We start from the raw sequence: 13,858 nt of genomic DNA, 5'->3' as shown, positions 1-13,858 counted from the left end.
CTGTCCCACCCCTGAGGCCACGCGTGTGTCACACACGGGATCCCCGGGGCTCGCCCCATGTCCCCACAGCCCCGGGGCTGTCCTGGCTGTCCCTGTGTCCCCCAGCCCTGTGGCTGTCCTGTTTGTCCCTGTGTCCCCCAGCCCTGTGGCTGTCCTGGCTGTCCCTGTGTCCCCCAGCCCCGGGGCTGTCCTGTTTGTCCCCGTGTCCCCCAGCCCTGGTACTGCCCTGGCTGTCCCTTGTGCCCCAGCCCTGTGGCTGTCCTGCTTGTCCCTGTGTCCCCCAGCCCCGGGGCTGTTCTGCTTGTCCCCGTGTCCCCCAGCCCCGGGGCTGTCCTGTTTGTCCCTGTGTCCCCACAGCCCCGGGGCTGTCCTGTTTGTCCCTGTGTCCCCCAGCCCCGGGGCTGTCCTGTTTGTCCCCGTGTCCCCCAGCCCCGGGGCTGTCCTGCCTGGCCCCGTGTCCTCCAGCCCCGGTGCTGTCCTGTTTGTCCCCGTGTCCCCCAGCCCCGGGGCTGTCCTGTTTGTCCCTGTGTCCCCCAGCCCCGGGGCTGTCCTGTTTGTCCCCGTGTCCCCCAGCCCTGGGGCTGTCCTGCCTGGCCCTGTGTCCCCCAGCCCCGGGGCTGTCCTGTTTGTCCCTGTGTCCCCCAGCCCCGGGGCTGTCCTGTTTGTCCCTGTGTCCCCCAGCCCCGGTGCTGTCCTGGCTGTCCCTGTGTCCCACTGGCCCCAGAGCTGCCTCCTGCCCTGGCTGGCCCCGTGCCCGCAGTGCCAGGGGAGGCACTGGGGCTGCAGCCAGGGACAGGAGCAGCTGCTGGGTGACGCTGCCAGAGGCCAAGGCGAGTGCCACCCGAGCCCTTGGGGTGCTCCGTGTGGAGTGTTGGTTCTGGAATGGGAATGGGGCAGGCACTGAGCCCTTCCCACCGTGACACATTCCCACTGGGATCACTCTGCCAGCTCTGGGCCACAGCACAGAGGAGAAGTGAGCCACTTGAGCGAGTCCAGAGGAGGCCACGGAGATGCTTCGAGGGGTGAAGCCCCTTTGCTGTGGAGACAGCTGAGGGTGTTCAGCCTGGAGAAGGATCCAGGAAGACACCAAAGCCCCTTCCACTGGCTAAAGGAGCTCCAGAAGAGCAGGGGAGGCATTTGGACAAGGGCATAGAAGGACAGGGCAAAGGAGAATGGCTCCCCTGGAGCAGCCCGGGCCAGGGCAGATGTCCCTGCCCAGGGCAGGGCCGGCACCGGACGGGCTTTAAGGCCGCTCCATCCCAAACCCCGCAGAGCCCCCGGGGCCGGGCCGGGCCGGGCCGGGCCGGGCGCTCGGCAGCGCCCGCGGCTCGTGCTGCCGCCTGCTGGCGGCACCCGGAACTGCAGCCGGAGCGCGGATTGCCGCGCTCGCTGCCGCCCTCCGGTGGGCAATGCCCGAACCGCAGCGCCCGGAGACGAGCGGGCAAAGGGGAAAATCCCCGATCCGAGAGAAAACCGGGGCTTTTCATAAACAAATGGGTGCTGCTGCCTCTCTCCCCGAGCCTCGGCTGCTCAGTAATCTCAGAAATGCCATCAGACCCCAACGAGCAGCACCTGTGCCGAGCTCCTCCCGAGCTCATCAGTAACACAATCTGCTCTCAGGAATTCCTGCTGGATAACGAGTTTCTCCTTTAACAACCAGCCTTGGGAACTCATTTTTCTTGCCTGAAGAACAACCCAAGTGGAACATTTTCGCTGTCGAACTTTCAGAGAGAGCTCCTGACCCGAATTGCAGGTGGGATGGAAAACGACGATGGCCAAAGTCCACCTTCTCTGTTACCCTGTCCCTGCCCCAAGCCCTTCCCCGAGCTCCAGGGGCATTTCTCACAGCTGTAACCCTGTCCCCTCCCTGAGCTCCAGGGGCATTTCTCACAGCTGTAACCCTGCCCTGAGCCCTTCCCCGAGCTCCAGGGCATTTCTCACAGCTGTAACCCTGCCCTGAGCCCTTCTCCGAGCTCCAGGGCTGCTCCAAACCCCATCCCACCCTGGTCTGGAGCCCTTCCAGGGACGGGGCAGCCTCCACCTCCCTGGGACAGAAGGAGAACATCAATATGGATCTGGTCCATAAATATATTTTACGGATCCTTGTGACAAGAGCTGCTGCCTCTCTCCCCTTTTCTCCATTTTATTTTTCATCCTTTTCCTTTCCGTTTTACTTTTTTTCCTCCCAATGCTTCTTCTGTTGTGTTACCTCAAATCAGCTACTTTGGAACTGGCCCCAAACTGATCTTTCATCCTTTTTTAATTGCACTGAGCAGCCCCCGCCTGTTCGCTCAGCCACCCCTGGAACTCCAGACCCATCCCAAGCTCCATCGCTTCCCTGGACACGCTGCAGCCCCTCCACGCCTTTGCGTGAGGTAAAAGGGAGGAACATTTCTCCATCAGCTCTTTGGAGATCAAGGTTTGAAAACGAAACCTTTAAGTCACCTCTAACAAAAACTCCAGGAAATGCTTTCTTTTAGGAAATGAGGCGCCCTGCAGGAAATGCTTTAAAAGCGCTGCAGCGGATACATCGGGCGAGCCAGCAGCACATTTTGGCAAACTTTTGATGCGCCAGGCAAGCAAGGATCAAGTTTTTGATACATTTATTATACGGGAGGCGAGCAAGCGACAATGATACATCAGGTAAGGTAGCCAAGGAGCGTTGGGAGGTGGCCGTGACATTGCCACTCCCAAAGCCATCTGTCAGGAAGTGGCCAAGCGGCCCCAGCACAGCCCAGTCTCTGCTGTCCGTGCTGTCCTGCGCTGTCCTGGCTGCTCCGTCCCCCCCGGGCTGGTCCTGCTGCCCGGGCGCTGCTCCCTCGCTGGGCAGCTCTCGGAGGGGCTTCCCCTGCATGGACACCTCGTTGCAGTGACCGTGGTGGCCACAGTGACCTCGGTCACCTTGGTAAGCACGGTGGCCATGGTGGCCTCAGTAGTTACGGTGACCACGGCAGCCACAGCGGGCACGGTGACATCATGGGTCACTGTGGGCACAATGGCCATGCTGACCACGGTGGTTCCAATGACCAGAGTGACCAGAGTGGCCATAGTGGCAATAACGGCCACAGTGGTCACAGTGGTCACAGTGGCCAATGTGACCAGAGTGCCCACGGTGGCCTTGGTAGCCTTGGTGGCCTCATTTCTCCGGGGCTTCTGGTGGCCACAGTGTCCTCCAAGAACAGAGTGACCTCCATGGCTTTGTGGCTTAGAGGGCTCCAATGGCCACCACCATGGCCACGGTGGCCAGGAGAAGTCCCCCGAGGTGGGGGGAGTTCCTGGGGAGGCTCCCACCTGTGGGGAAAAAGAGAGGGGTCAGGGAGACCATGTGGTGAGGGGGTCAGGGGGTCACAGGGGGAGGGACAGGGGTGACAGGAGGGTGCTGAGGGTGTGGGAGGTCAGAGGGGGCCATAACAACGTCCCCTTCCCCTGTGCCCAGGCATGGGTGTCCATGTCCGCTCAACCCCAACTCTGGGTGTCCCTGTCCCCCTCATCTGGCACTGGTTGTCCCCATCCCCTGTGCCCAGAATGGCTGTCCCTGACCTTGTCCCCAACTCTGGGTGTCCCTGTCCCACTCATCTGGCACTGGGTGTCCCCATCCCTTATGCCCAGCATGGCTGTCCCTGACCTTGTCCCCAGCTCTGGCTGTCCTGCCTCCCACCCACAGTGGGTGTCCCTGTCCCCTCTTGGCCACGGTTGTCCCCTGCACCATGTGTCCTCACCCCCAGCCCTCGCTGAGTGTCCCCATCCCCCCAGGTTGTCCCCATGATGTCACCTCGCAGCCACTCGCAGTTGTAGTTGCTGGAGTTCCCGGTGGAGCGAAGCACAATTTTCATTGTGTGACTTTCCTTCTTGACATCAATGACCTGAAAGGTCTCAAAGGGTGGGATCAGCACCTCCTGCTCGTATTGATAGCGAGAGAACTCATGGATGTCTGCGCCATGACACGTGTACACCTCGAACATTGCGCCTTTCTCAAAACACTGAGCCTCGTATTTCTTCAGCGACGATGAAGCGAATTGACCGAAGCGGACTGTCTCACCAACCTTCAAAGTGGACTGGACAGGTTTCGCCCCCCGGCACACATTCCAGCACTTCTTAGGGTCTCTCAGCTTCTGCAGGGCCTGGGTCAGCAGGAAATGCAGCGTTTTGAAGTGGAAGTTGTCCCGGTATTGCTGGCTGGATTTTCCAGCCGTGCGCACGGCAGCGTTGAACTGCTCGTACACATCATTCATGGTGTAGGCCATGACGGCGATGGCCTGGGCCGGGGACAGAGCGGATGATTTGGAGCGCTGCTTCTGCCACTCGGCCGTGGCCTTCACCCAGACCTGGGCAAACGCTTTGTTCTGCTGGAACTCGGAGCTGTTGAGGGCCGGCAACGCCGCGGCCATGGCGGGGCCGCAGTTCAGGTACTGGTCATCAAAGGAGTTCGGGGCCATGTCCAGGGGCACCACACCGAAAGCCACGGCGGCCACAGCCATTGCCAGCAGAGCCAGGGTCTGAGCCAGGGGGGCCATGGAGAAGAGAGGCCACGGGGAGCAGTGGGGGACACTGGGGGACACAGAGGGGACACAGGGGACACGCTGTGTGACACAGGGCGGGCACTGGGGGACACCAGGGGATGCTGAGGGGACACTGATGGGACACAGGTGATGCTGAGGGGACACTGATGGGACACAGGGGACGCTGAGGGACGTGGTGGGACATGGGGAGGCTTCTTTGGTGAGGAGGAAGATTGGGGGCAGCCCGGGGAGACTGAGGGGCAGCCCCAACCAGGAGACCCCTGGACATGTCCTGGGACCCTGATCCCAAATCCTGGGAACACTCCTGGAGTCTCCCCCAGTGTTCCCCAGACTCCCAGTCCCATTCCCACAGTCCTATATCCCCCCTCACCGTTTCTTGTCAGCCCCCCTGCAGGACCCTGATTCAAATCCTGCCGTCAATCCCTGACCCTCCCCAAGCAACCCCAGTGCCCCCCTGCACCCCAATCCCCCTCCCACCATTCTGTGTCCCCCCCTCCCAGTGTGTCCCAGTGCCTCTGTTACCCCAATCCCTCTCCCAGTCCCTTGAACTACTCCCAGTGGCCCCGTGCCCCCCAGGACCCTGACCCAAGGCCTGGGGTCCCCCAGTGTCCCCCTTGTCCTCTTCCCATATCCCAATCCCACTCCCAGTCCCACGACCACCCCAGTGGACCCTCAGGACCCCAGTCCAGTCCCCTGTGCACCCAAGTGTCCCCCAGTGCCTCCCAGTATGCCACTGCCACCACCATGGTCCTGTGTCCCCCATCGCTGCCCCAGACCTCCCCCAGACCCCAATCCCACAGCCCCACGTTTCCGCCCTCAAGGGTCCCCCAGTCCCCAATACCAAAATCAGCTGGAGTGAGCTCCCTGATGGAACTGGAGGTATCAGAATGCCGGAATTCCTTGTCAGCTTGGATTCACAGCAGATCTCTCCTGGTCCTGCAGGTCAAGGGGGACTTTGCCATGGGCTATTTATCCATCATAATTATAAATATTCATGAAGATGTGTCGCTTATCTGATACACTAACAGCACTTTTCCCATAAATAATCTGCATGGCTCCGCCTCTTTTAGAAAAGAATTGTTATTGTCCTGGAGAGTCAGAAAAATGGGTGTGTTTTTCACTGAGTGCTCCAGTATCCCAGACGACCTTGCCCAAACTTTCTCTTTGGGCAGGTGGAGCGTTACAGTCTGGGTTCTCGGGGTCTGTGCTGCCGTAGGTGTCCCAGGAACCAATGTCCTCTTGGTCCAGTCATCATCGCTGGGCATTTCTTACCCTAGGGAATGACCAGCAGGGAGGTCTTGTAGGCCCTGTGGCAGCTACAGTGCAGCTCCCACTGTGTTCAGAACTTGCTAAAAACCACTCACTGGTGTTCCATTTATCTCTGTCTCCACATGTTCCAGCCACCTTTGCTCTGCTGTGTCCACGCTTCTACATCTTTTTATGGTTTTTTGCCCGTTCGTCTTTAAGCCCTATGCACCATTAAGGGATCTGAAACTTTCTGTTCTCTCTCTTATTACTCACGCACTCACCAGCACAATCCCACTTCCCACGCTCCCATGGCCCCCAGTGCCCCCCAGCCCCACTCCCCACTGCTCACTGAGTTCCTGCACACCTCAGATCCCAAACGGGGTCCCCTATCCCATGACATCCCTGCAGGCACCTCGAGCCTGGGGACGATCTCTTGGGGCAGAGCCTGGGTGACTTCCCTGGCCTTGTTGGCATGGCAGGAGAAGGTCTGGACCCCAAAAAAGGGATCCACCAGCCCCAGGAGATACCTGAGCCCACGTTGGCGGGGTAGCTCAGAAAATCTCTTTGCCACTAATCCCCAGGAGTGTTTCCTCTTCCAGCGATGCCTGGAGGTGATGGCTTTGAATTCCAAGGGCTCTGTTTAAAACATATCAGGCTTTGCTCTGCAACAGACCCGACAATTTTGTCCTGTGGACACTGAGGATCTGAGTTACCTCTCACCCACCCTCTTTACTGTAGACTTTTAGATAAGCAGCCAATTTTCAATCTGCCCAACTCTATCCAGGCCTCACCTCTGGGGCTGAAATTCCTTTCCCAGGAGTTAACACCAGGATGCTTTGCTGGAAACCTCTTGTGCAGCTTTATTGCAAGTCTATTTCCCACACGGAATTGTCAATCCCCAAGCTGGTGTACCCTGGACTGTAGTCGGGTGGCATCGAGGAGGGACAGTAATCCTTGTTTATATTTAATTGGAGATCCCTGAGCTGTTAATTGACTTCTTCATTTCCATATGGCTCCATGGGCATGAGGAATGCTCAGAGCAGATGTCAGGTGAGTTCCTAGGTTTGCTCTTTTTCCTGCTGCCAATTCCAGAGCTCTTTGTTTCATTGCGAGCTCCTCCCTTTGTTCCACATCTTCTTGCAGTTACGGAGAGAAAAGTATATACCATAAATCTTTGTCTCAAATTGGATTTCCTGGCCTCTTGGACGAGGAGAACAGCCCCACAGGCATCTGTGCGAATCCTGGCTGATTGAGTTGTTTGAAAAAGCATCCCACAAGTTCCCTGAAGTCTCCCCCACAAAGGAGGCCCCAGAATGAACTTTGATTTGGATTCCTGAGGAAGGACACACATTCTGTAAATCAAAAATAGCCCTGATTTCCACATTTCCAATGGGATTTCCGGACTTTAACAAAGCCCTTTGACCTTTCTGTGTGCCAAGGACAGCACTGGGTCCTCAGAGTCCTGGCTCAGAATGTGGGGGAGACTTCAGGAGACCTATGGAAGTCAGGCGCTCCCCAGCTGATGCTGAAATTTGAAAAGGAGATAAACACCAGCAAAGCTCTGGGGAATCGATGCAATGGGGACTGGTCTGTGGCCTCAGATCCTCAGTGTCCACAGGACAAAATTGTCGGGTCTGTTGCAGAGCAAAGCCCGATATGTTTTAAACAGAGCCCTTGGAATTCAAAGCCATCACCTCCAGGCATCGCTGGAAGAGGAAACACTCCTGGGGATTAGTGGCAAAGGGATTTTCTGAGCTACCACGCCAACATGGGCTCAGGTATCTCCTGGGGCTGGTGGATCCCTTTTTTGGGGTCCAGACCTTCTCCTGCCACGCCAGCAAGGCCAGGGAAGTCACCCAGGCTCTGCCCCAAGAGATCGTCCCCAGGCTCGAGGTGCCTGCAGGGATGTCATCGGATAGGGGACCCCATTTGGGATCTGAGGTGTGCAGGAACTCAGTGAGCAGTGGGGAGTGGGGCTGGGGGGCACTGGGGGCCATGGGAGCGTGGGAGTGGGGTCGTGAGGGGTGAGAAATCAGAGAGGGAATTGAAAGTTTCAGTTCCCCTGAAGGTGCTTGATAGAGCTTAAAGATGAACGAGCCAAAACCCATAGAGGATGTAAAAGTGTGGACACAGCAGGGTAAAGGTGGCTGGAACATGTGGAGACAGAGATAAATGGAGCACCAGTGGGGGGTTTTGGCAAGTTCTGCAGCACAGAAGGAGCTGCACCACCCCAAAGTGAAAGTTCAAGGCAAGGTCATCTGAGATATTGGGGCATTCGGTGAAAAGGAGCCCCGCAAACCGCATTGTTATGACTCTCTAGGACAATAACATTATTTCCTAAAAGCGGTAGAGCTATGCTGATTATTTACGGGAAAAGGGCGGGTTTTGTTTTAGCTAAGAAGCCCATTCTAATGAATATGTATAATAATGGTGGATACATTCTGTGTGGGAAAATCCTCCCTGGCCTGCAGGACCAGGAGAGATCTGCTGTGAGTTCAAGCTGATAAAGAATTCTAGTTTTCTGATACCTCCAGTTCTGTCTGGACCTTCACTCTGGCCGATTTCGGTATCAGGGGCTGGGGGGACTCCTGGTGTCACTTGTGGGGGGACATGGGACCTGGATTGTGGGGCTGGGGTATGGAGGGCTTCAGGGGGACATTGTGGGGTCAGGGATTGATCCGTGGGTTTGAGCTGGGGTGCTGGGGTGACATGAAATGGGTAACAGGACTGGAAGTGTGCCTGGGGGCTGGGTGAGGGACAAGGAGGACAGTTGGGGGGTGAGGGAGTGGCTTTAGGAATTTGAGTGAGGGTCCTGAGGGTCACAAAAGGGTTACAAAGTTCTGGGAGCAGAAATGAGATCCTGGGGAGCACCAGCGGGACATCAGAAGGGTAAAAACAGGATTGGGACTGGGACTGGAGGGTTGATGAGCAGGGATTGAGAGACACCATCTCTGCAATGCCAGCAAAGCAAACCATTTATTACACCAGTTTACCAGGATTTATAGGTCAAAACATTGTTGCAGCATTTTTGAGAGAAAGAGGACATGAGTTATGAGATTTGAGCTACTCCAGTCTAGGCCTCAGATTTGGGCCTTGTGGGCCTTCAAGCATCTGACGCAGTTAGAAATTCAGAGCTTGTGGCGCAGATATAAATAGTATTAAGGTGTGATGGGGACCACTGGGTTGTCTGGGTGTGAATTAGTATAGGTTTTATAGTGTAAGGTGTAGGCCGTTTTAAGGAAAAGGTAAACAATGTTAGCCTACCAATCAGAGTGTCTTTGTTTTTGTAAACTATGTAGAAGCTTATATAAACTACCATCTTATCTCGAATAAACGGAGAACGCTTGATTAACCACATTGGTTCAGACCTGCGTTTGTCTTGTCCAGCTTTCCGTTTTTCTGAGATTCCCTGGCTTTTAAACATTAGTACAAAATTTTCAACTTGGATCCCTGTTGGGGAAGATGAAACAGGAAAGCCTTATAAATACGATTGCCTGGCAAGTGGCAAAAGATTTTGAAAATATAGAAACTTTAAATGATATTGAAATGAAAGCAAGCTTTGAGATACCAAGCCTTAGTTTCTGAACAACTGGAAAACAATGGCATGGCCAGCTGATGGTAATCCCCTTTTGATGAAACAATTCCCTCTCCTTGCAGACACCAGGGCAGAGCAGACACTACTAGCTTGGCAGAAGGGGTCCAAAGAGTAGTTTTTAGGGTTTAAAATGTAACACAGTATGGTAATGTCATGATTCTTACAGGCTGTATGTAAAGGCTGTAGGATTTGTATCTTGTACTAGATTGGTTAGTGAAAATTAGAATATGCCGCGTGGAAGAAGATTTATTGTATTATAACGGGAACTTCCCTCTCTTGGTCTTGCTCTTGCTCTTGCTCTTGCCTCTCCTGCCTCTCTTGCCCCTCTCTCTCTCTTGCTTTTTCGGGCCTGCTCTGAGCTGGTCAGCGTCAAGGGTCAGAGTGACCAGACGTGATGTCTTCACTTCCATTCTTACCTTGAGTTCATCTCTCCCACGGTTTTCACTGGACCAGAGCCACAAGGTCTCCAGTGCTACCCAGTTCAGCTTCTGCAGCGGTCGGGTCTTCCACATCTCCCCCTTTTTGGTTTTTATGGAAAAAGTTTGTGTACTTTGATGTGAAAGCAGTTCCTATCTGTATGGCTATTATCTTAAGACTATTGGTCGTATGCTAAATTTAGGGTAGAATACATGGAGTACAGATTATAATCAATAAAAACGTACCAAATTCAATCATATCACTGACAAAGAGACTCTCTCCATAGGAGAACAAAAGGATAATGTCCAAGGCCTCCTAAGAGATGAGAAGATATGGTTACTGTTCCAAAGTTCATACAGTTGGAGCTCGGGGGCCATGCTGAGCCCCTCATGGAGGAACCCGTCCATGTAACCCCACGTGTCCCCAGTGTCCCTTCAGTGTGTCCCCCTTTGTCCCCCTGGTGTCCTGCACTGGTCCCAGTGGCTTCTCCTTCTATCTGAGCAACCGTGAGGTCCTGTGGCCACTGTGGCTGCTGTGGCCAGCGACACCATTGTGCAAAGCAATTCTATTAAATTATTCTGTCAAATCAACTCTATTAAATGATTCTATCAAAACAATTCCATTAAATAATTCTGACAAAGCCAGCAAAAAGTGACAATTCTTAACCAGGGCTCTATGTCATTCCCCACACCAACTCTTGTGGGAATGTCTCTTTCTCTCAACCTCACAGAGAATCTTTGGGGACCATCCCCTTCCCAAAGGAGGAACCTCACACACATTTCATTCCAAGCAGGAACAGGGGAGAGAATCTCTGTCTGAGAGGGGACTGGACATTCCCAGGGTCTGGTGATGGATGGCCAGGACCAACTCTGGTACTTCACCCTCAGTTGTCAGTTCAGGGTTGGTGTTTTGGGCCGGTTTTAGCCCAATTTAGCACCAGTGCCATGCCCTTCCTGGCAGGGGGGACTTGCTGGAGCAGCTCTGGAGAAGGACCTGGGGGTGCTGGTGGGTGACCAGTGGAGCTTGTTGTGTGGCCTGGGGCCAGGAGGGATCCAGGGGGCATTGGGAAGGGCAGGGCCAGGAGGTCAAGGAGTGATTGTGCCCTTGTGGCCTGCCCAGGGAGACATTTTGGGAGTGCTGTGTCCAGCTCTGCCCAGTGCCATGTCCAGCTCTGCCCAGTGCCATGTCCAGCTCTGCCCAGTGCCATGTCCAGCTCTGCTTGGAACTCTGTCCAGCTCTGCCCACTGCCGTTCCCAGCTCTGCCCAGTGCCACCTCCAGTTTTGCGCAGTGCTATGTCCAGTTCTGCCCAGTGTTCTTTCCTGTTCTGGGCTCATCAGGATCAGGAAGGTCTGGAGCTCCTGGAGGGAAGCATGGATGATACCAGGACTGGAGCATTTCTGTAACAAACAACAGAGAGAATGGAAATTTTCCGTCCCCTGAAGGTGCTGGACAGGGCCTGAAGACAAACTGGCAGAAATGATAAAAGGATAGAGAGGTTTGCACACAGGTGAAAAATACAGCTAGAACCCATGGAGAAACAGATAAAGGAATCTCCAGTGGGCTTTGGGAAGTTCTGTAACAGGAACCAACAGGACCTGTGCAAAGAAATCATTCCAGGAAAAGTCCCTGTGATATCAAAATATTTGGTGAAAATGATCCCCAGAAACCCATTTGTACGACTCTCCAGGACAATAAAACAACTTGCAGGAGAAGGTGGATCCATGCAAATTTTTTACGGGAAAAGACTGTTTCTGTATTAGCTCAGAAGCCCATTTTCATGAGTATTCATAATTATGCTGGATAAATTCCCTGTGGCAAAGTCCCCCAACCTGCAGGACCAGGAGAGACCCGCTGTGAGTCGGAGCTGATAAAGAATTTTGGCTTTCTGAGACCTCCAGCCCCGTCAGGGAGTTCAATCCCAGATTTCAGTATCAGGGACTGGGGGCACTCGTGGGGGACATTTGGGTGGGGACATTTGGGTGGGGACACAGGACTGTGGGATTGGGTTTGCAATGCTGGGTGGATACTGGAGGAGTCACAGGACTGGGAAAGGGGTCATGGGGTGCTCTGGGGGAAAGTGAGGGGGACATGAGATGGTGGGAGTGGGATTGAGCCATGCTGGCCCTGGGCAGGGACATCTTCCCCGGGGCCAGGATGCTCCAAGCCCCGCCTGGCATGGCCTGGAACATGGCCAGGGATGGGGCAGCCGCAGCTTCTCTGGGCAACCTGTGCCAGGGCAACACCACCGCCTCAGGGAAGGATTTTATAGGAAAGATGGGTTGTGATGGCTTTGAAGAGCTACTCAGTAGGTTGGGTGTTATGGTGAGCTCATGGCACCCTGTGCCCCCCTTCCCCCGGGCCACTGATCATGATAACCCCTGGATCCTCCTTCCTGCCCCAACGGGGTTGGCGGGGAGCCAGGAAAGCCCACCCTGTCCAAAACCTATATAGACCCCTAAAACTTCCTGCTCTTTCTCTTTTGCCCCGCTCTCACATGGACACCACAGAATAAAGAGGGCTCTTCCAACTTCCCTGGGGTAAGAGCCTCTTTTGAATACCTTTCCCTCTCCTGGTATTCCTCCCCTCACAGCCCCATATCTCTGAGCTGGTCGGATTCATGCGGGGGGCTGCGTGGAGGGCAGGGCTGGCACGGGACGGGCTTTAAGGTCGCTCCATCCCAAACCCCGCAGAGCCCCCGGGGCCGGGCCGGGCCGGGCCGGGCCGGGCGCTCGGCAGCGCCCGCGGCTCGTGCTGCCGCCTGCTGGCGGCACCCGGAACTGCAGCCGGAGCGCGGATTGCCGCGCTCGCTGCCGCCCTCCGGTGGGCAATGCCCGAACCGCAGCGCCCGGAGACGAGCGGGCAACGCGGAAAATCCCCGATCTGAGGGAAAACCGGGGCTTTTCATAAATAAATGCGTGCTGCTGCCTCTCTCCCCTTTTCTCCATTTTAGTTTTCATCCTTTTTCTTTCCGTTTTACTTGTTTTCCTCCCAATGCTTCTTCTGTTGTGTTACCGCAAATCAGCTACTTTGGAACTGGACCCAAACTGATGGGACACAGGGGACGCTGAGGGACGTGGTGGGACACAGGGGACGCTGAGGGGACACTGATGGGACACAGGGGACGCTGAGGGACGTGGTGGGACATGGGGAGGCTTCTTTGGTGAGGGGCTGTGGAGGAAGACTGGGGGCAGCCCCGGGGAGACTGAGGGGCAGCCCCAACCAGGAGACCCCCTGGACATGTCCTGGGACCTTGATCCCAAATCCTGGGAACACTCCTGGAGCTCTCCCCCAGTGTTCCCCAGACTCCCAGTCCCATTCCCACAGTCCTATATCCCCCCTCACCGTGTCTTGTCAGCCCCCCTGCAGGACCCTGATTCAAATCCTGCCGTCAATCCCTGACCCTCCCCAAGCAACCCCAGTGCCCCCTGCACCCCAATCCCACTCCCACCATTCTGTGTCCTCCCCTCCCGGTGTGTCCCAGTGCCTCTGTTACCCCAATCCCTCTCCCAGTCCCTTGAACCACTCCCAGTGACCCCGTGCCCCCCAGGACCCTGACCCAAGGCCTGGGGTCCCCCAGTGTCCCCTTGTCCTCTTCCCATATCCCAATCCCACTCCCAGTCCCATGACCACCCCAGTGGACCCTCAGGACCCCAGTCCAGTCCCCTGTGCACCCAAGTGTCCCCCAGTGCCTCCCAGTATGCCACTGCCACCACCATGGTCCTGTGTCCCCCATCGCTGCCCCAGACCTCCCCCAGACCCCAATCCCACAGCCCCATGTTTCCGCCCTCAAGGTCCCCCAGTCCCCAATACCAAAATCAGCTGGAGTGAGCTCCCTGATGGAACTGGAGGTATCAGAATGCCGGAATTCCTTAGCTTGGGTTCACAGCAGATCTCTCCTGGTCCTGCAGGTCAAGGGGGACTTTGCCATGGGCTATTTATCCATCATAATTATAAATATTCATGAAGATGTGTCGCTTATCTGATACACTAACAGCACTTTTCCCATAAATAATCTGCATGGCTCCGCCTCTTTTAGAAAAGAATAGTTATTGTCCTGGAGAGTCAGAAAAATGGGTG

At 55.5% G+C, this 13,858-nt stretch overlaps 1 protein-coding gene across 2 annotated transcripts; it reads right to left on the bottom strand.

Moving 5' to 3' along the window:
• Positions 1–2,448: 2,448 nt before the first annotated feature.
• LOC100223160 (NAD(P)(+)--arginine ADP-ribosyltransferase 2) lies at positions 2,449–13,686 on the bottom strand. Of its 2 annotated transcripts, none has more exons than XM_041714147.2 (3): positions 13,592–13,686; positions 3,773–4,548; positions 2,449–3,291 (listed from the first exon to the last, which is right to left on the bottom strand). In XM_041714147.2, exons 2-3 carry the CDS (start codon positions 4,512–4,514, stop codon positions 3,206–3,208), a joined length of 828 nt encoding a protein of 275 aa, XP_041570081.2. In that variant the 5' UTR covers positions 4,515–4,548; positions 13,592–13,686; the 3' UTR covers positions 2,449–3,205. The 2 variants fall into 2 exon arrangements, with proteins under 2 accessions (XP_041570081.2, XP_030117173.4); XM_030261313.4 differs by lacking the exon at positions 13,592–13,686 and adding an exon at positions 5,362–5,521.
• Between the last annotated feature and the right edge of the window lie 172 nt (positions 13,687–13,858).

This window comes from Taeniopygia guttata, chromosome 2 (genome assembly GCF_048771995.1).
Source record: "Taeniopygia guttata chromosome 2, bTaeGut7.mat, whole genome shotgun sequence".
NCBI lineage: Eukaryota > Metazoa > Chordata > Aves > Passeriformes > Estrildidae > Taeniopygia > Taeniopygia guttata.
The sequence above is the reverse complement of the archived record's forward strand: the minus strand, read 5'-3'. Positions and strand labels throughout refer to the sequence as shown.

Coding starts and splice junctions, on each gene's coding strand:
- LOC100223160 (XM_041714147.2), bottom strand. CDS start 4,514: ATGGCCCCCCTGGCTCAGACCCTGGCTCTGCTGGCAATGGCTGTGGCC. Junction 3,292..3,772: donor CAACTGCGAGTGGCTGCGAG/GTGACATCATGG, acceptor TTTTCCCCACAG/GTGGGAGCCTCCCCAGGAAC.